Source organism: Erpetoichthys calabaricus, chromosome 12 (assembly GCF_900747795.2).
Source record: "Erpetoichthys calabaricus chromosome 12, fErpCal1.3, whole genome shotgun sequence".
NCBI classification, from domain to species: Eukaryota; Metazoa; Chordata; class Cladistia; order Polypteriformes; family Polypteridae; genus Erpetoichthys; species Erpetoichthys calabaricus.
The window spans coordinates 18,579,419-18,600,194 of NC_041405.2; the positions used below are offsets into that span (position 1 = coordinate 18,579,419).

Sequence of the window (20,776 nt, forward strand, 5' to 3'; positions counted from 1 at the left end):
AATAAGTACTGTACGTAAATAATTAATTATGGTTACTCACCAACAATGACACGACGACTTGTCCGATAACGATGAGTTTAATTTTACTGCACAACAAAGGATAGCGTTACAGCTCTTCTAAAGGAGCCTCTTCAGGTGACTGTGTAGCACCGCCATTGTTCTTCTTCCAGCACTCTTCAATCCAAATCCCTAAAGCAGATTCCATCCAGTCTACTGCCTTATCACGTCCACTTGCAACTCCTTTTGCGCCCTGGTTAAAAGACACTGCGGCTGTAGATCTTATATGCTTTTCCTCCTTTTTAAATAAAAAGAATCGTGGACTCATTGATGCTGTAATGGTGTCCTGCAGAGGTGTAGCTGTTTCCTTCCTTCAACATAACCAAAACTTTTACCTTTTCTGCAGTCATTTGCATCTTCTGTTGGCGCTTGTGCACGTTAATGCTGAATGAGTGAGATTAGACTTCCTGGTTAATGCAGCACTCCGTCGCTGAGCCAATCAGCAGCACACAGGAACTGAACCGCATGCTCTGATTGGGTAGCTTCTCAGCCATCCGCCAATAGCGTCCCTTGTTTGAATTCAGATGGGCAAATCAACTGAGGAAGCACACGTACTGTAGACCGCAGACATCCGCGAAGCAGTGAAAAATCCGCGATATATATTCACATATGCTTACATTTAAAATCCGCGATGGAGTGAAGCCGTGAAAGACGAAGCGCGATATAGCGAGGGATCACTGTATTCAAACCTAATATTTCTACTCCCTACATGTAACACTTTAGATTTACTTACATTCAGTTTCATCTGCCACCTGTGTCTTCAGCTGATCCTACATCCACCTAGTTTGGTATCATCTGCAAATGTAACCAACCTACTGATTGTATTTCTGTCCAGTGTAACAGTAGGGGGCGCTAGAGCTCCCTTGAACCCTCAGGTACCACACCAGGTAAAAGTCCAAGACTTTTTATTTTTATAATAACAACGTGCACTAAGCACCCTCCACTCCACACTACACATACAATAAATCAATAATCACCAATACAATTCTCAATCCTCCTCTCCCAGACACTTAGCCACCCTTCCTTCCAGCTCAGCTCAGTGTCTGGGCTTTCCCACAGTCCTTTTATATCCCCTGACCCGGAAGTGATTCCAACTCTGCAGTCCATGATTCGCTATCACTTCCGGGTAAGATTAAAAGTCCTTTTCTTCATCCCGGAAGCACGTCGTTCCTTCTGGTCATGTGATCATGACGCACTTCCAGGTTATAGGGCACGTATAAGTCCTTGAGCCTCCCTGTAGCGTCCTCTGGTGGGCCCCACGGTGTCCAGCAGGGTTGGGAATGAAAACTCCATTGTCCATAATTCCCTGCTGGTCTTCGGGGCACTCCCATGCTACAGGGAGGGCTCCATCTAGCGGCCTGGGGGTATTGGCCGGGATGAACAGCCGGCCATCTCCCACACCAGATTGTTTATGTTTATTAAAAAGGGCAGCAGCCCCAGCAGTGACCCCTGAGGAACACCACAATTAACATCACCTACCTCTGAAAAACGTCCAGCTACCATAACCCTTTGCTTTCTGTGTTTGAGACAGCTTTGTGTCCACCTACACACTGCACCTTAAATTCCCACTTGTTTTAGTTTGATTGCTAACCTCTTATCTGGTACTTTATCAAACGCCTTCTGTAAGTCAAGATAAATAATATCATATGCATTTCCTTTATAATATGCTTTTGTTGTTTCCTTACAGAATTCCAAAGGCAGTGAAGAAAATGCAATGACACAGGGATCGAGACACAAGACCATCTGATTTGGATATCCGAGGATGTAACCTACGTGTGACACCAATCACTAAATGAAAAGGCTGCCCAGGACCACATCCTCTCTAGACAACGGTAGTTTTCTGTAAGCTTTTCTAAGACTATATACATCCAACGTTGCTATTATATTTTCTATTATACTTTTTTTTATTGGTTTATTTTTATATTTTAATAAATGTCATTTTGCTTGTAGATTTCTATTCTTTGCCATTATATCTTGACTGACTGAAGTAAATATTAAGGCACCTAGTTTGGGAAGATTGACATTTTCTTGCCTTCAGGGTTGTCAAGGCTGAGAGGCCGCTCCTCGATATTTAGAGCAAGTAACGGCCAAAGTAAGGCACTGTTGATTAGAAAGTGGCCCTGTAGAGTACTAAGAATGACAGGCGGTTTGCATCACTCTTATGTGTACTTATGAGAAGGAGGTCATATGTGGAGGGCGGCATGGTGGCACAGTGGGTAGCGCTGCTGCCTCGCAGTTAGGAGACCCAAGTTTTCTTCCCGGGTCCTCCCTGTGTGGACTTTGCATGATCTCCCCATGTCTGTGTGGGTTTCCTCCCACAGTCCAAAGACATGTAGGTTAGGTGCATTGGCGATCCTAAATTGGCCCTAATGTGTGCTTGGTGTGTGGGTGTGTGTGCCCTGTGGTTGGCTGGCGCCCTGCCCGGGGTTTGTTTGTTTCCTGCCTTGTGCCCTGTGTTGGCTGGGATTGGCTCCAGCAGACCCCCGTGACTCTGTAGTTAGGATATAGCAGGTTGGATATTGGATGGATGGAATATTGTGAGGTAACCCAGGACTATGTCTGGATATGATCTCTATGTGTATGTATGTGTATCTGTGTGTGTTAATCTTAAAGAGTGGAAGTGGACTGATCTTGTAACCTACCTAATAAATCTCACAAATTCCACAATAATCACAGAACACACATATCATGTCATAGGAAAATGGATTCACCAAGCAGAATAAATGAGATAGGAAGCCATCTGGTTGTTGCCAGTTCTAGTTAGTCAAACATTACACTTTCATTGCCTGCATGTTGTCTCTCCTCAGTATGCTTCAAATCTATATAATCTGTAAAATTATAATCCTCCAGTTTCCATATCTAATTTAGAAATATTACAAGCTTGGTGTCCCCTTCTCTCCAATCACTTTGCTCATCTTATATATAAACGTCTATGTGTGTAACTGTGAAAGTGCGAGGTGGCCCAGAACTGCGAGGCTACAGCATGAAGCTCTCAGAGCCAGCAAGTCGGTCCCAAGTTAATGAGTCGGGAAGAAGAAAGAAGTCCGAGGCTACAGGATGAAGCTGAAAGAAAGCAACTCTGTCGCCAAAGTGTAGCTGCCGACAAAAGTCAAACTCGCTAAGTTGCGAATACACAAGCGAGGCGAGCACATCGGCAAAACAAAACCTCCAAGGAGAGAGAAACTCGCTTAGCTGCTGATAGAGAAGAGGGGCCAAGCACGTCCACAAAACAAAGCCGGCGACTCTGCATTTCAATTTTTTTTCTGACGATTTCAATAATTTCTAGGAGCCCGGGCTTGTTACACCATGAGCTTACACAGCTCGCTGGGATGGAATTGTCTACTTCTATAGAATCTCTCCTGTCCCCATTAAATACCAATCTCGCCCTTGTTTAATATTCTACTTGCTTTCTAAACACCACAACTCTTAGGGAATAGTCTCATCCTTTGGGTTGTCCTGTATTCTCTACTCTCTGTAATTTGCCATCAAGTTGCTGAACCATTCAGTGTCTGGGTATTGGGCCACTGGAGCTTGGCCTGGCAGCACACTGTAGGTTACTTTCATGAACACACCTATACTTACATATCCCATCTGTGCAGTTTCAAACCAGTACCGTCCAGTTCAGAGTCACAAGGACAGGAGAGCCTGTCTCAGCAGCCTCAGGTGTAGGACAGGAATGTGGGATGCCACCACACTGAGCCAATTTACAGTAGCAAATAACCCAAACATACACATACAGTCAAGGTAAAAAGTATGTGAACCCCTAGGTATTCTCGGTATTTATGTCTAATTCTTATATCAAACCTGGTCGTATCTTCATGTCCGTCACCATAATGAACAAACACAGTCTCCTATAACTAAAGAGACACAGATTTTCAGAGACATTTTGACCATATTGAATAAATCATTCAAAATGTGAAACTGAAGGTTGGAAAAAGTAAGTGAACCCCAAGCTAATGACTTTGTAAAAAGCTCATTGCAGTCCGAATTTAGCACACCTGGAGTCCATTTAATGAAACAAGTTCAGAAGTGTGGTGGCCCAGAATGACTTTGATTGATCACAAACACTCTAAAGTTTGAGTTTGAGATTTTGACAGAAACATATCCAGATGGGAATCACGCCTCACACAAAAGAGCTGTCTGAAGAGCTACAATCGAGAATTGTTAATCTACATAAGGCTGGAAAGGGTTACAAAGTCATCTCAAAGATCCGAGAAATTCATCAGTCTACTGATAGGCAAGTTGTCTATAAATGGAGACAATTTGGTTTTGTGGCTACTCTGCATAGAAGTGGGTGCCCGGCCAAGATGACCCCAAGAGCACAACACAAAGTCAGCAATGAGGTAAAGAAGAACCCTAGAGTGACAGCAAAGGACTTGAAGAAGTCATTAGAACTGGCTAACATCTCTGTTCATGAGTCAACTATACGCAAAACATGGAACAAGAAAGGAGTCCATGGCAGGACACCAAGAAGGAAGCCACTGCTATCAAGAAAGAACATTGCTGAACGGCTAAAGTTTGCGAAAGAGCACTTGGACACTCCACAACGGTACTGGGAAAATGTTTTGTGGAGTGATGAAACCAAAATTGAACTATTTGGGAGGAACAAGCAGAACTTCATTTGGCGTAAAAAGGGCACTACATATCAACATCAAAACATCATCCCTACAGTAAAGTATGGTGGAGAGAACATCAGGATTTGGGCCTGCTTTGCTGCATCAGGGCCTGGACAGCTTGCCGTCATTGAGGGGAAAATGAATTCACAAGTTTATCAACAGATTCTCCAGGATAATGTGAGGGTGTCTGTCCATCAACTGAAGCTCAGAAGATGCTGAGTGATGCGACAGGACAATGACCCCAAACATCACAGCAAATCCACAGCACAATGGCTTCAGAAGAACAAGCTCTGCCTTTTGGAGTGGCCCAGTCAGAGCCCAGATCTCAATCCTATTGAGATGCTATGGAATAACTTGAAGAGAGCCATACACTGAAGACAACCAAAGCATATGGAAGAGTTAAGGCAGTTCTGCAGGTAAGAATGGGCTCAAATCCCCCCCACACGATGTGCGGGTCTGATCTGCAGTTACAGGAAGTGCCTGGTTGAGGTCATTGCTGCCAAAGGAGGGTCAACCAGTTATTAAATCTCAAGATTCATTTACTTTTTCCACTACCACTGTGAATGTTGAATGCGTTTGTAAAATAAAGACATGAAAGAGTAGAATTGTTTGTGTGTCATTGGCTTAAGCTCACTGTGTAGATCAGGACCTGGGACTTAGATGAAGATCACATCATTTTTTATGACCAATTCACGCAGTAAACCAGATCATTCCAAAGGGTTCACATACTTTTTACTTTGACTGTATATTGGGATGTGGGAGAAAAACTGGGCTGCCCACCCAGTAACCCATATCGTCATGGGGAGAATTTGCAAACTCCACACTGGCAGGTTCAACACCAAGCCTCCTTTAGCTGTGGGGCATTAGTGCTGACCCACTACACCGCTTCTAGTTTTTCTTATTCAAGTCTGCTTTGTAACCAAATGGCCTAAATCTCCAGGGAGACCCTTCTGGTCTGTTAGAATCCTTCTCCCTTGGCATCTTCGTATGTCGTCTGTCTAGGGTATGGCCTGGAACTAACTAGGGGGACTTGCTATCATTGAAATTCCATTTAACATATCCATTGGAATTCTCGAGATTCACAGAGTGACCTTATCCCTCTTTGTTTGTATGTGATCATTTCCCTGAAGGAATAAGTCTGCCTGCTGCCCAGCGAAGGATTTTAAAACATCGTTGAAATGTTACACTGGTAAAAATAGAAAGGAAAAAAAATGATATGCGAGTTCCAGTTTGATAGCGCTGACTTTACCTTTGCTGTGTGATAAATGATCCAAGCCACCTTGTTTTGAGGTCTTTCAAACCTGGTATTGATTTTCTTCCATTTCTTTTAAAAACTAGGTTATGTGGTTTCTTTGAAGAGCATTTCCGCTTCTAAATAAGGCGGCAGCAACACTAAAGGTCCATCAATTTCACAAACAGCACGGGGCTTCCCAGCGCCAGGAAGTGAATATTAGTGAGAACAACTTAAAATTCAACAGCAAGGTAAGGCAGTCTGAAGGCCGGCATGTTTTCATTTTATTTGTCATAATAGTCTGATACGGAGACTTCCCGAGATCAAGCTGACCTGAAGTGAATTAACTAAATGAGCTCAAAATGATTAGAGTGCCTATAAAAAGCATTCACCTTCTTGGAAGTTTTACTATTTTATTATTATACAACATTAAACGACAGTGGATTTAATTTGGTGTTTTTGATACAGATCAACTGAAAAAGACGCGCCAATGAAAAAGTGAAATCAGATCTTTGCAAAGTTTTAAACTAATTGATTGCATAAGTGTTCATTATGACTGGTACAGCAAATCTGTTTTAGGAGTCACAGAATTAGTTCAATGGTGACCACCTGTCTTGGGGTTCAATTGACTGTAGTATAAATACTTCTGTATCTGGAAGGTCCAACCTGTGATGAGTCAAGAATGGTGGTCTAACTGACTCGTTAAAGACAAAAGGACAATTCCAGCAGCTCCATAAAAAGGTGACTGAAAAGCACAAGTAAGGGGATGGAGACGAGAAAATATCCAAGTCACTGAATATCCTTGGAGTCCAGCAGTTTAAGCCCCTGATCTTTCCATCCCAGATATGCACAAACAATCGTGGCAGGCCCCAATCTTCTTGCCTATCGTGTACCATTCGTATTCCTCTTATACAATAAATCAGTTAGTTTTCAAGTTCTTACTTATTTATATAATTTTAACAATTACAGTGGAACCTCGGTTTGCGAGTATAATTCGTTCCGGAAACATGCTTGTAGTCCAAAGCACTCGTATATCAAAGTGAATTTCCCCATAAGAAATAATGGAAACTCAGATGATTTGTTCCACAACCCAAAACTATTCATATAAAAATGATTAATACAAAATATAAAGTAAAAATACATAAAACAAATTAACCTGCACTTTACCTTTGAAAAGAATCATGGCTGATGTGAGTGAGTTTCTAAACTCTTATGGAATTCCACCCAATGGGATGACACGCGGAAGAGCGTCTCGAAGCAATCGCAGTCTCCCAGCGCTGTAGCAGTTCGCCGTAAAAGCGAATCAGAAAAGATCGCAGACATGCTATAAGCGCCTGCCGTCGATGGGTGATACAAGGAACGAGGAACATTATAATGCACAGGGCCCTGCCTGACTGCTGTGTCTGTGTATAGGAGAGTGGCAGATCCCGCTACAATAAATAACCACGCTGTTGCTGTTTCAAGCTGAATAAAGCTGGTGTTGCTAAAGTACTGAGACTCAGCTTCGTGTTTTAAGGTGCAAGACGGGGACTTGCACGTCACAGCACACACTCGCGCGCGCACATACACACACACACACACGAGCACGCGCGTGCACATACACACACATACACGCGCGCGCACACAGTCACAATGCTAATGCTGCAGTAAACCGCATACGCCCGTACGGATGTTGACTATATGAGTGAGGCACGCCATGACGCTCAGCAGACAAAGCGTATACATACTACTCGCACTGCAAGACCTCGCTCGTTTATCAAGTCACAATTTATTAAAAATTTTTGCTCGTCTTGCAAAACACTCGTAAACCAAGTTACTCGCAAACCAAGGTTACACTGTATATTTTAAGTAATATCAATAGCTAGATAGTGAAGATTTTTCAGTTCCTTTTCTCCTTATAATAATGTAAATACTGATTTTATGCTAGTATTGGTCATTTTGTATTAATAGATGTTTTTTTGATTGCTAATTATTGGATACTACTCTATTATAGAGTATACTTTCAAAAACCTGCCCTCCCGCTCATCTCCGGACTCCCTCTGTCCACACAGTATCTTGGCATGGATGGCCTTTGCCCAGGGTCTCACTCCACATCTCGGAAATAAACTTACCTCCTCTTAAGGCTTAAATCCTGGAGCAAACTGGAGTCAGTTTCTCCTACACTGTAAATCTCTGTCATCAGTATCCCAAGTGTTCCCTACCTTGCTTGCCAACCTCCTGTAGCCTTTTGATATTTCTGTAATTAAAATCTCTCGTGCCATTTGGAAGCTAGATGGAATTAAGCTGGCATTTCAGCAACCCTGATGGGCCACTAAACCAGTGTCTTCTTAAGCAAACTGGCCACTAGAAAGATAATTCATCAGTAAGGCAGCTCATGCCAACCTCTTTATGCCCACTGTGACCTTTTTCAGCTTGGCACTTGATCACAATAATTTCAAAGATTGGATAAAGAAGCTTGTAGTTGAGCGTTGCCTTCACCAGACTGCAGGCCTTTCACAGTTAATGACATCAGAATGTGCAGTGTGGCAGCCGCACGTGTCGCAGCTAAAGACATCATATTCTCAAATGGCATGCCGTAATGTAATTTGAAGGCATGGCTATTTATTTTCTTTCCAGAAGAAAACAGCAACAAATACCCCCACACACAGTGACACATATGCAGACCTGAAGCGTTTGCCGAGGCCGATCCGGGTGTAAATTGCATGTTGAATCCTCATGAGTTGCCTACCCTGCTTTCTGAGGTGCGTCCAGATTCAAACAGTGATCCACATGGCTGCCTGAAACAGTAATTAAGTCATCAGCGGCTGTCAAGGCACCCTGAGATCCTCTAATAATTCTCTGTAATTTTAAAGGATGACGGTACCAAGATGGAAAGGGTAAAGCAGTGGGATAATTAATCAATCTCTGAGTAATTTGTACTACCCGCTGTTATAAGACATGGCATAAAATGTACCCTCGTATATGTGTTTCTTTTAAACTGATTAACAGAACTGAGTGTGGTCATGAAAGCTAAGGTAGCAATTGTAAGACCAAAATGCACTGCTCTTAAACATCTTATTTAGTGACCAGCTCACATCTCAAGAGCTGAAAAGATGGCTTAGTGGATGGCACATTGTCTTAAGGCTCTTTTGAGCCTAGCTGGTGTCTGTGTGGACTTTGTACATTCTCCCTACACCCATATGGATTTCCATGAGTAGTCTGTCTTCCTAATACATCACAGGAATGCAGGTTACATCGAGTGGGGGCCAAACTGTTACACTGTAGGGCAGTTGACTAGCATCCCATCCTGTTTGGACCCTAATGGCGTTTGAAATTTTTCTAGTTCTCTCTAACCCTTTAATAGAAAAGAGAAGATCCATAATGTCAAACTGTTCATTCCATTCAGGGTCAAAGGAAGCCAGAGCTCATAACAGTGGGAGGTCGTGCTTTTAGTTACAGGGCCCCTAAACTGTGGAATGGTCTGCCTGCTACTATAAGAGATGCCCCTTCGGTCTCAGCTTTTAAATCCCGGCTGAAGACTCACTACTTCAGTTTAGCACACCCTGACTAGAGCTGCTGATTAACTGTACAGACTGCATCTCTGTTGTTAGTCATTAGCACTAAAACATAACTAACATGACAGTTATACAGTGGACCCTTGACTTACGAACTCAATTCGTTTGCGAGGGCTGGTTGTAACTCAAGTTGGTTGTAAGTCAAGACTGTTTTTCCCATAAGAAATAATGGAAATACCCATAATGCGTTCCGAACCTCCCACAGCAACACTTACTTAATCTTTTCATAGTAAAAAAGGGTTGTATAATGTGCATAATTTACCAAAACACCAATAATTTTCCTAATGTACTAACCAAAAAGTTATAAAAAGTGCCTAGCCTACCAGAAACAACAATTTCATACTGTACTCGCCATTTAATTTGACATCTTTGGCTTGCAGGAAGGAAGGAGGAGGAGGAGAATGAAATGGAAGGTGGTTATTGTTTGGAAGGAGCCTCCTTATACAAATCTTTTCTTTGTAAAATTGTCGAGATAGTGGATTTCAACATGCTGTACATATTAGCGAGATCGGTCACACGAACGTCACTCTCATATTTCCGCACAATTTCTTTTTTCGTTTCGATTGTGATCGCTTTCTTTACCTTCGTTACCTTCTGTTCCTTCCTTAGCAATTATCGAAATAAACTATATAAATCACTGCACGGACCGAAATTATGTGCACGAACACATGTATCTGGGCTCCGACTGACGCTTACAAACGCTCTCGGCTGTTTGTTTACAATCGCGCAAGCGGATACAGGTGACCGCATTCAGGTCGTAACGCAAGATGTTGGTCATAATTCAAAACAAAAATTTTGGTCGTAAATTAAGTTGTTCACATGTCAGGCCGGTCGTATATCAAGGGTCGACTGTAATTGGTTACTAACCCTCACCTATTCTGTTTCTCTTCTCGGTACTCAAATGTGGCACTTGGTGCCACGGCCCACCTGCCTGCCTAAGATAAAGTCATCCCTAATGGAGGATCGCAGGAATCGTGGGGTAGAGGTGTCCTTTCATCGGATTGGCTGGCCCAGCGCTGTTTCAGCTGTGGAATGGCCAATAGGGGGTGGCAGCTTGATGGCTGAGGTCTCCAGGACTCTATCCATCCATCCATCCATTTTCCAACCCGCTGAATCCAAACACAGGGTCACGGTGGTCTGCTGGAGCCAATCCCAGCCAACACAGGGCACAAGGCAGGGAACCAATCCCGGGCAGGGTGCCAACCCACTGCAGGACACACACAAACACACCCACACACTAGGGCCAATTTAGAATCGCCAATCTACCTAATCTGCATGTCTTTGGACTGTGGGAGGAAACCGGAGCGCCCGGAGGAAACCCACGCAGACATGGGGAGAACATGCAAACTCCACGCAGGGTGGACCCGGGAAGCGAACCCGGGTCTCCTAACTGCGAGGCCTCCAGGACTCTAAACAAATCCAAATCATATTATGGGATATCATCTACTATTAAATTCTACTCTGTACTTCTAAAATTTTAATTTTTATACTGTATTGAGGATTTGTTCTGTTCCGTGTATTGTATTGTATTGTATTAACCCCCTTCTTCTTGACACCCACTGCATGCCCAACCTACCTGGACAGGGGTCTCTCTTTGAACTGCCTTTCCTAAGGTTTCTTCCATTTTTTCCCTAAAAGGGTTTTTTTGGGAGTTTTTCTTTGTCTTCTTAGAGAGTCAAGGCTGGGGGGCTGTCAAGAGGTAGGGCCTGTTAAAGCCCATTGCGGCACTTCTTGTGTGATTTTGGGCTATATAAAAAATAAACTGTATTGTATTGTATTGTATCTCAACAACATTGGGTGCTGGGGAGAAACTAACAAGGAGCAGGAAACCAGTAGGCCCAGAATGTGAGAGAATGACTTATAAGGTAACTTGGTAAAAAAAAACTCTTAAGTGCTACAGTGCTAATCCAAAGTTAAAAGAGAGGTCTGGGACATAACCCTGATGACTGTCTGTAATGACCTGATCTCTGCTAATCAGCGTCTGAGGCCATCCTGACCTCTGTGTGAGATGAATGAACTTTGTTAATCAGTGAGGTTTCACTCGGTTCCATGCTGACCTGCCCAGGTCAGAAGTAGTCTGATAACCTCAATACCCCACATTTGTTTACGTGGTGATTTCTGGTAGCCTGCTGAGTGGGATAATTACTTGTAAAACTACAGCCTGGCGCAGTCTCAAAGAAACTAATTAGACGGCATCTTAAAACTCGAAGATCAAATCTCGATATGGCCACATATGTTAAAACAAGAAAAAGCATTTCATGGGTTGTACTTACTTTTTCGTGTGATTGCACATCTATCTGTAAATCTACATAACCTCTTAGTTCCCTCAATAGGTGGAAGTATAGTCTCTCTTATGTCACTGATGCCACCTAATCACCTTGTTCTCCTTATTTCTAGCACGGGGGTCACCTCCTTTCTCTATTTTCTCTGTATCTAACAAATATTAATGATATCTTATTTCCTAGTCTGCTCAAATCTATCACTGAAGGCCCTCAATTTTCCTCTGTCTAACTCTGCTGCTTCATCACTCATGCAACAGTATCCCTCAGTCCTCTTTGTTTAATACTGAGGTCACCTCATCTCCTCTTCTCCTCCTTTTGTCTGACATTGATGGTACCTCACCTCCTTGTTCTCAATTTTTCCAACATTGCTGCTATCTCATCTACCAGTCTTTGTCTAACACATTATCTTTGTCATCTCCTATACGAGGGTGTACCCAAAAATAACCGGAATCTGTACCTGGCGCACAATCTCACTTAGTTGTGAATTTTGCCGCTAGGTGTAGCACACTTACAGTATTCTGTGGCAGTCTGCCAAGTGGCGTTGCTCTGTATTGTTCATACGCCATTCCGTGTCGGTTTTTCTTGGGGCTTATTAAACACATTCTGCGATTTTTGTGGTGGTTGATCATAAAGAACAGCAAGTCTGCGTTAAATTTTGTTTTCTCTTAAGGAAAACAGCTGCTGAAACTGTAGTGATGCTTAAAACTGCTTTTAAACAGGAAGCTTTAAGTAAAACACAAGGTCTACGTGTGGTTTTCGCGTTTCAAATGAAGGGAAATGTCACTTGAAGACCAACCAAGATCTGGCCGACCTTCCACAATTAGGAATGATGAAATTCTTGATAAAGTTTGCAGTGCAATTTATGAAGATCGTCGTTGGACTATTGAAGAGATTTCTGAATTGACTTGTGTGCCTTGGAGTTCTTACCACCTTCCCTACTCGGCTGATTTTGCTCTGTGAGAATTTTTCTTGTTCCCATATATGAAAAAAGAACTCAAAGGAAAGCCTTTTTGTACTGTGGAGGAAGTCGAAGAAAAATCGTTGCAGGCATTGGAGAATGTTCCTCTTAGGGGCCTGAGTTGCCTCAAAAGCTTGCATATTGTAATCTTTTTAGTTAGTCAATAAAAGGTGTCATTTTGCTTGGCTTTTCTCTACATTCATAATGGCTAACACGGTACAACACCCTAGTACTTCAGCAGTACCAAAATTATTTCCACCAGTGGGAAAACCGTTGGGACGAGTGCATTCATTCACATGGAGAGTACTTTGAAGGAGACTAAAATTTCAGTAAATAAAAATTATTAAAACATTTTTTTGTAATTCTAGTTATTTTTGGCTACCCCCTCGTATGTGGTACATAACATTACAGCCTCATTATGTCTTAATTCAAATTTTGTGTAGCACTAATGTCAACCTCATATCCAGTTTCCTCTTTGTCTAAAAGTGATACCACCTTATCTCTTAGTCCCCTCAGACACCAATGCCACTTCACCACTTAATCCAGTCTTTTGTAACATTAATGCCACCTCATCTCCCAGTTCCCAGTCTTTTGTAACACTAATGCCACCTCATCTCCCAGTTCCCAGTCTTTTTTAACACTAATGCCACCTCATCTCCCAGTTCCCAGTCTTTTGTAACACTAATGCCACCTCATCTCCCAGTTCCCTGTATTTCGTAACGCTGATGCCACCTCATCTCAAACTCCCCATTTGTCCTAACACTGATGAGGCAGGCCCAGCACCCCTTTACTTTCCTACCTCCCTTCCAAATTTCTAATACTAATATAAGTTCATTTGCCAGTTCTCCCATTCTTAACAGTGATGTCACTATCCTGCCAGTTTCCTATATCCAGTATTGATTCCATTTCACTTTGCCATCCCTTCTCGTTTCTACAGCAGATACTGTAACATTTACCAGCATCCCCTGGCTCTACTTTTGACGCTGCCTTATTTTCCAGCCTTCCAAGCTTTGAATCTCGATGTCCCTTCCCTTCGCTACTGAGACTGTATGTCATGATTTAGTCTGAGTAATGATATGTTGTAGCCTTTTCCTTTAACAGAAGCCATATTGTGTACCATTGTCAGGGTGACGTCACACATTTCTAGGGGTCTGGTCACCGGGTTCGTGACCCTGACTTAATCAGTAAACGGCATAAAAGGTCAACCTTTTGCTCTGGGCCTGATTTGATCTGCAGATAGAATCCTTCATTTCAGGCGGAGTGGTGGCTCTGAGGCTGGGGATCTGCACTGGCAATTGGAAGGTTGCCGGTTCGAATCGCGTAAAATGCCAATAGGGACTCTGCTCTGTTAGGCCCTTCAGCAAGGCCCTTAACCTGCAATTGCTAAGCGCTTTGAGTAGTGAGAAAAGCGCTATATAAACGCAAAGTATTATTATTATTAATTTGACTTCTCATGTGATTACTTTTCATGTCTTTCCTGGTTTTTGACTTTTTGTGTGTTGTTTGACTGACTTTTGCCTTGAATTTGGGTTTTGGTCGCTTTGGTTTATTTTTATTTTGTTTTCTTTGCCTTTTGCTGGCATCTCCTGGTTTTCTTGACAAATTAGTTATCTGTTTTCCTGCCAAGTCTGGACACTGTATTCCTACTGTAGCTCCTGGCCTTCTTTACCTCACAGTTATTTACTGCCTCTGCTTCATGTTTTACCTCCTCTCAATTGGGCACCCTTTAATCTGTTATTTCTGCCTCATTTCTCATAAGAGAATTCTTTCTGACTTCCTGATCTCTCAGAAATGTCACTTTTTGTCTCCAATCCCATCTCACTGCTAAACATTTACTGTAAGCCACATCTATTCATGTAGTTCAGGAACACAGAAAGGAGCCAATGGAGAAGGCAATGCGGCCCACTTACCGACAGCTTTAAGTGAAGCATACTTGTTGTAATGAGGTCCAGGAAGTGACAGAGTGGTACTCAAGTTGTTGTGAGGGTGTGCCAGTCCAAGCTGAGATCCCAATGGAACCACCGTGGCGTTGTTCAGATGATTCAGATCTGTCAGAAGATTGAGAAGAAAGATAACATTTTGACAACAAAACAATCCGTTTATACGGTGTACCCTGCAATGCAAATTTCAAGAAGGAGCTTTTTTGTAAGAGTCAGACCTTGGTAGGATACGTAATGAAACAAGCAAGAAAATGCAGGCATGAAGTAACGCTCAGAGACTTGGTTAGCTGGTTTGAGAGTTGGAGTACTTTTAAAATTTCTAGTCACTTCAAAGCGTTTGTTATGGCAATTTTATTACTATTTTTGTAACAGTGAGTCATATTCAAATATAACAGTAAAATTAGAATGTAATTATATGCATTAGTGGTGTATGCAAAATATGTTAATAACAATTTTCAATATCATGTGGCAGAAATTGCTTTCACAGATAGCAGATTCAAACCTAAGTGATGAAAACATTCAAGTGCCATTGTTTTTTTTCTTTTTTTCTCAAAATGTACAATATTTCCCTTATATCTAATACTAGCTGTCCCCCGCATCTCCACCTGCGTAGTACTGAAACAGGACAAAGTTTAAAAATCAATAAGAAATTTTAAAAAATGTAATTTGCATTGAGAACAATTGATAGGTTTCCTATCCAAGAGCATCTTGATGTACAATATTTTTGGTTTTGTTGTCAGGGGCGAGGACATATAGCTTTCTGGGGGAACTAATCCGAGAGAAAGCAATGTAAAGCTGACCGTGCAAGAAGCACGGTGAGCTAAGATCAACCTCTGCCAACTTGAGTGTCTGTCCCTGGGCCTTGTTAATTGACATTGCAATGCAAAGCCTCACTGGGAACTGTAATCTCTAGAATTGAAAGGGCATGTCCATCACGATAAGAGGAATACGAGGGATTAAAACCCATAGACATAGACTTACTAGACGCCTCATGACCAGCAGCATCGTATGTCAACACCACCGCCATATTGCGAGTGGCACTGCTGTGGAGTGAAGTAATGGATAAAGATGCCTCACGCATGTGCTGCTTGGGCTTGTACAAACTCCAAACCAGATCACAGGGATTACATTTCATAGGTAAAGCTGAACAACTGTTTGGTTATATTTGGCCATCAGAAAATCCTGTTTTATAATCTTAACTTTAGCTATGCCAGGCTAAGATAGCAAAGCTATGCATTTATGTGCTCAAGTGAGCCTCCAAACAATGTTTTGGCTAAACGTATTTAGTCACTAACTTTTCTTAAACTTTGAAAGTTTCCCAAAGAAGTCTACCTCAGGAAGCAGTGGGAGGTAAGCCCTTAGACGGGATTTTGAGAAAACTGTCCTGTGATGTGTGCCGTGCTGGTTTGGTGACGGATGCTGTGCCGGCATCATATGATCAAAGCTACCACTTGCTCACATTAAAAAACAAAGTGAGGTTTGATGACTCCTTCTGAGGGTCCAGTCAAGGTGGTCAAAGTAGCTGAGCGTGTTATCCGACAGTCGACATTAGGACAAGCTGTCAGTGTACCTTTGATCAGTCAGTTTGTTCGGGCTGACATTGGTTCAGATGATGTGTTTTTTCTCAAGGAGCACGTTGAGGAAACACAGTTTGAAATTGACAGCCATCATTTTATACTCATGTCTTTAGTTGTGTCTGTCTTCCACAAACTAAGGCTGCACCATATTGCCAGACTGAATACTCTCAACTTACAGAGTGGCAACACACAGAAAAAGCTATGGAAGACAGTTCTGTTTCATGGGTTTTAGATCCTATCCTGTATATATTTAAGTAACCACATTGTGTGTGGGTGCGCGTGTGTGTGTGAGAGAGAGAGAGATTGAGAGAGGAATGAGTGAAATGTTTTCAGAAATTATTAAGCCAATTTGTATACAATAAAATTGTTTATTTTTGTCATTGAGTGGATCATTTCACTGTTAAAAGAAAGACAACAAAGATAACTGGCAGTAACAGTGCAAAATTCACAATTGGTATGCCAGTTTGAAAAGATAAGTTTTGAGGGTAGTTTTAAAATGTGTTATTGAATCGAGCTGACGTATATGAGAGGGAAGAGAATTCCAGAGTTGAGGAGCACTATGAGAGACGCTCGAGCTCCCATAGAACAGAGTTTGATGTGCGGTACAGAAAGTAGAGCTGCAGATGAGGATCTGAGTGAGCGAGAGGAGTGTAAGTCTGTTGGAGATCAGTGAGGTAGTGGAGAGCTTTAAATGTTAAGAGCGGTATTTAGTATTGTAATCGGTAGTTAACAGGGAGCCAGTGAAGCTGACAGAGAAGAGGTGGAATATGTTCAGTGGATTTAGAACAGCAGGTTATTATCCTGGCAGCAGAATTTTGAAGAAGTTGTAAGCGATGGATACGTTTTTATGGGATGCCAGATAGAATAGCATTACAGTAATCTATACGTGAGGTGACACAGGCATTAATCAATACTTCAGTACTGTTTTGCGTAAGAACAGGATAAAGTCTAGAAATGTTTCGGAGATGGAAGAAGGCAGCCCGAGAAATGTTACTTATATGGGAGGAATTATTTAATAATAATTATTATTATTATTATTTAATAATTGTCATTATTAGTGTATAAATGGATATAAATAATTGCATTTAAATGATTCGCCAAAATCTGTTGTATGTAAACTGTTTTAAACGTTATTGTTTTTTCATCAGAAAACCTGGTTTCCACGTTTACCTGTATTAGTTTAAATGGAACTTTTGCCACACGCAATATGGCGTACGTGCTGACGTATCGTGTCGACTGGGCCACACAGTGAACACAATGAGTCTATATATGTCTATGTTAAAACCCTCTTGCCAATGCCACATCCTGTGATGATTATCGCCTCTATGATGTTGTTCTGAAGCTGACAGACCTGCAGATGGGTATCACTGGGAAGTTTGGGTGGGCTCAGGTTTCTCAAAAAGATAATCGGTGCTCCTACTTTCAATTCTAAGTTGTGGGGCGGCATGCCAGGAGAATTCATGGAATTTCAAAAATTCCGTAGGATAATGAACTGAATCGTTGTGTTCTAAAATGGTATTTACTGAAGTGCATGTCTGAGACAGCGTGTCAAATAATTTGAGCACCAATTGATTAATTTTATGGCTCCCCCTCCCCTCAGCCTGCTGCCTCTCTCTTTGCTTCGCGCTTATAAATTGTTACCGTAAGAGAACTATGATACTTAGCGCAATGAGAGAAGTCGCAAAATCAACCGTAATGTTCAAGCAAATTATAGAAAAAAAAACCCGATTTAAATCCATTAAGTAGAAAAGCGGACAGACATACACACCCGACTTGAATGGAGCCTGGCACGTGAGTGAGGAGGGCCCTGCCCGGCTCCCTACTCCTGAGGCCCCACCTCCCTCTCTCCACTCCTGAGGCCCCGCCTCCCTCTCTCCACTCCTGAGGCCCCGCCTCCCTCTCTCCACTCCTGAGGCCCCGCCTCCTTCTCCCCTCAGCCCGCAGTGTGTCTCTTCACTTCGCGCTTATAAATCGCTGCCACAACCGGAATGTTCAAGCAAATTATACAAAAAAAACCCAATCTAAATCTGTTTAGTAGTTCTCTCGTAAAAAGTGGACAGACAGACGTTGGATTTTATATATACCTGTATAGAGCTTATTATGTGAAACACTTCCTGCTCAGGTTCGCTTCCCAGTTCCTCCCTGCGTGGAGTTTACATGTTCTCCCCGTGTCTGCGTGGGTTTCCTCCCACAGTCCAAAGACATGCAGGTTAGGTGCATTGGCGATTCTAAAATTGTCCCTAGTGTGTGTGTGTGTGTGTGTGCCCTGTGGTGGGCTGGCACCCTGCCCGGTGTTTGTTTCCTGCTTTGTGCTCCGTGTTTGCTGGGATTGGCTCCAGCAGACCCCCATGACCCTGTAGTTAGGATATAGCGGGTTGGATAATGGATGGATGGACTTCCTGCTCAGTGTGCTGTTCTGTTTACTAAACTAGGGATTTGGTAAGAGACTCAGATGTATAGTAGCTGTTGTATTATATTTAATATATATGTAGAGCATAGTAAATGAGGATTTATTGTAGTTTATTTTGATATTTATATTCTATTTTACTTTATATGCTTATTTTTATATTTGCTCTTCATGTCACTTGTGCCTTTGTCTATCTGTACAGTTCTAACATACTTTATTAATCCTGAAGGAAATGACTTATTCTGGTTCTGATAGTTGTTATTGGATACAAGGATGGTCTGTGGCTGACTGTACTTCAAATTTCTTTAACATAAATTGTGTCAAAGTACCTGATGGAGTTTAAGAATCTGTGCTGAAGTTTCAAGCAAAAGTGATTGGCTGCATCCAATAGATTGTGGATTATTGTGGTGATTTACAGTGAGAATTACAGAAATATTGAATCATTATATGCTTTAGATAATGCAGCCGTGAGGTTGTTTTTAGTGTAGCAGAAAATGATGAGTACACAATTAGTCACTGCTCATTAATTGTCACTGAGTCATCTTTCATACATTTTTACAAAAGTTAAACTGCTTGCATTCTGTACATTTATAAACAAGAACATCGCGTCACTTAACTGCTTTGAGTTCAAGGAGCAGGAGAAGTGAGCTGCTGTAACTGAGATTCATGCAACAGAGACAACCTCAGAATGGGGCGCGGGCAGAAACACAATGTTGGCATATGTTTTTTCGTGGAAGGGTTTTGCAGTGTCCCTATGTGACGGTGTGGGTCAGGCCCATGCTACCAAGTCCCACCAGGAGCCTGTGGAACCTGCCACCGCCAGTAACTTTTTTGAGGAATGAGCCGAGCAAATGAGGAATCCACATGAACCAAGGGGAAGGTAAACCAGTACTCAGTGCTTTTATTAAAAGAAGCAAACACAGTTATTGTTCAAAAGTGACGTGCAAAATCCCTAATAAATAAAAATGCGGGCGCAGGCGTATTGAAAGCCTAACATGCCGTAAAGTGTTCACGCATGCGTCATACAAATTGGGCAGCACCGTAAAGTGTGCGATGTCGTAGCCTTTCAGTACGCATGCACGTGCGGATCAGGCCGGCAACAGGAACCAGGTAGTGACATACACCACATGCGCTTAATGAAAAAAAACAAAAAAATCGCGTGCGCGAGACAAATCGGATGGGGACGTGTCGCAAAGTAAAAAAATGCAGATCGGGCAGGGTCATAATAGTAAAGCTCTGCACTCACCTCGGGTTGTCTTTGTGCGCATGCGCCCGCAAATTGGGCAGGCACCGCAGATTGGGTAGTGACAAGGCACAAAGATAACAAATAGTTTGTAGCTTTTGTTGTACGCATCTGGAAAGTCCAGAAAAAAGGCCATTTCAGGTTGTGACCTTTTCATCTTGCTAAACTTGTCTGTTCTTCTGTCTGTAGAAAAATCCCCTCCGTAAAACTACCCATCCTTGTTTTATGTGGTTAGACAAGCCATCCTACTGAGATGAAAAGTATCAGAAAAGAACACCTTATCTAATAATAAATGGTCTATAATCCATCCATTTTCCAACCCGCTGAATCCGAACACAGGGTCACGGGGGTCTGCTGAAGCCAATCCCAGCCAACACAGGGCACAAGGCAGGAACCAATCCCGGGCAGGGTGCCAACCCACCGCAGGACACACACAAACACACCCACACACCAAGCACACACTAGGGCCAATTTAGAATCGCCAATCCACCTAACCTGCATGTCTTTGGACTGTGGGAGGAAACCGGAGCGCCCGGAGGAAACCCATACAGACACGGGGAGAACATGCAAACTCCACGCAGGGAGGACCTGGGAGGCGAACCCAGGTCCCCAGGTCTCCCAACTGCGAGGCAGCAGCGCTACCCACTGCGCCACCGTGCCGCCCTAAATGGTCTATAATGCTGTTAACAATTTAACGAGTATCAATTATAACATAATAAAATCACCTTCCTCTACAGCATATAACGAGACCTCCCACTACATTTATACAGTAGTGAACTAGTAATAACATTGCTACCATATTAACTCTTTCAGAGCTGATGTTGAATTTTGTCACAATCAACTGTAATCTGTGACCAAACCTGCTGTTATGTTTTAGTTGGACTCTCGTTGCTAGAAGGAAAGTTAGCTTC

General features: G+C 42.5%; 1 protein-coding gene across 3 annotated transcripts in view; it reads right to left on the reverse strand.

Moving 5' to 3' along the window:
- The window catches only part of LOC114663006 (protein shisa-9-like), a 232,608-nt gene that overhangs the window by 4,362 nt on the left and 207,470 nt on the right, over positions 1-20,776 (reverse strand). For all 3 annotated transcript variants that reach the window (XM_051934456.1, XM_051934455.1, XM_028816768.2), the window contains one exon: positions 14,609-14,746. In XM_051934456.1, the coding sequence (XP_051790416.1) occupies positions 14,609-14,746 (138 nt within the window). The remainder of the gene's footprint in view (positions 1-14,608; positions 14,747-20,776) is intronic.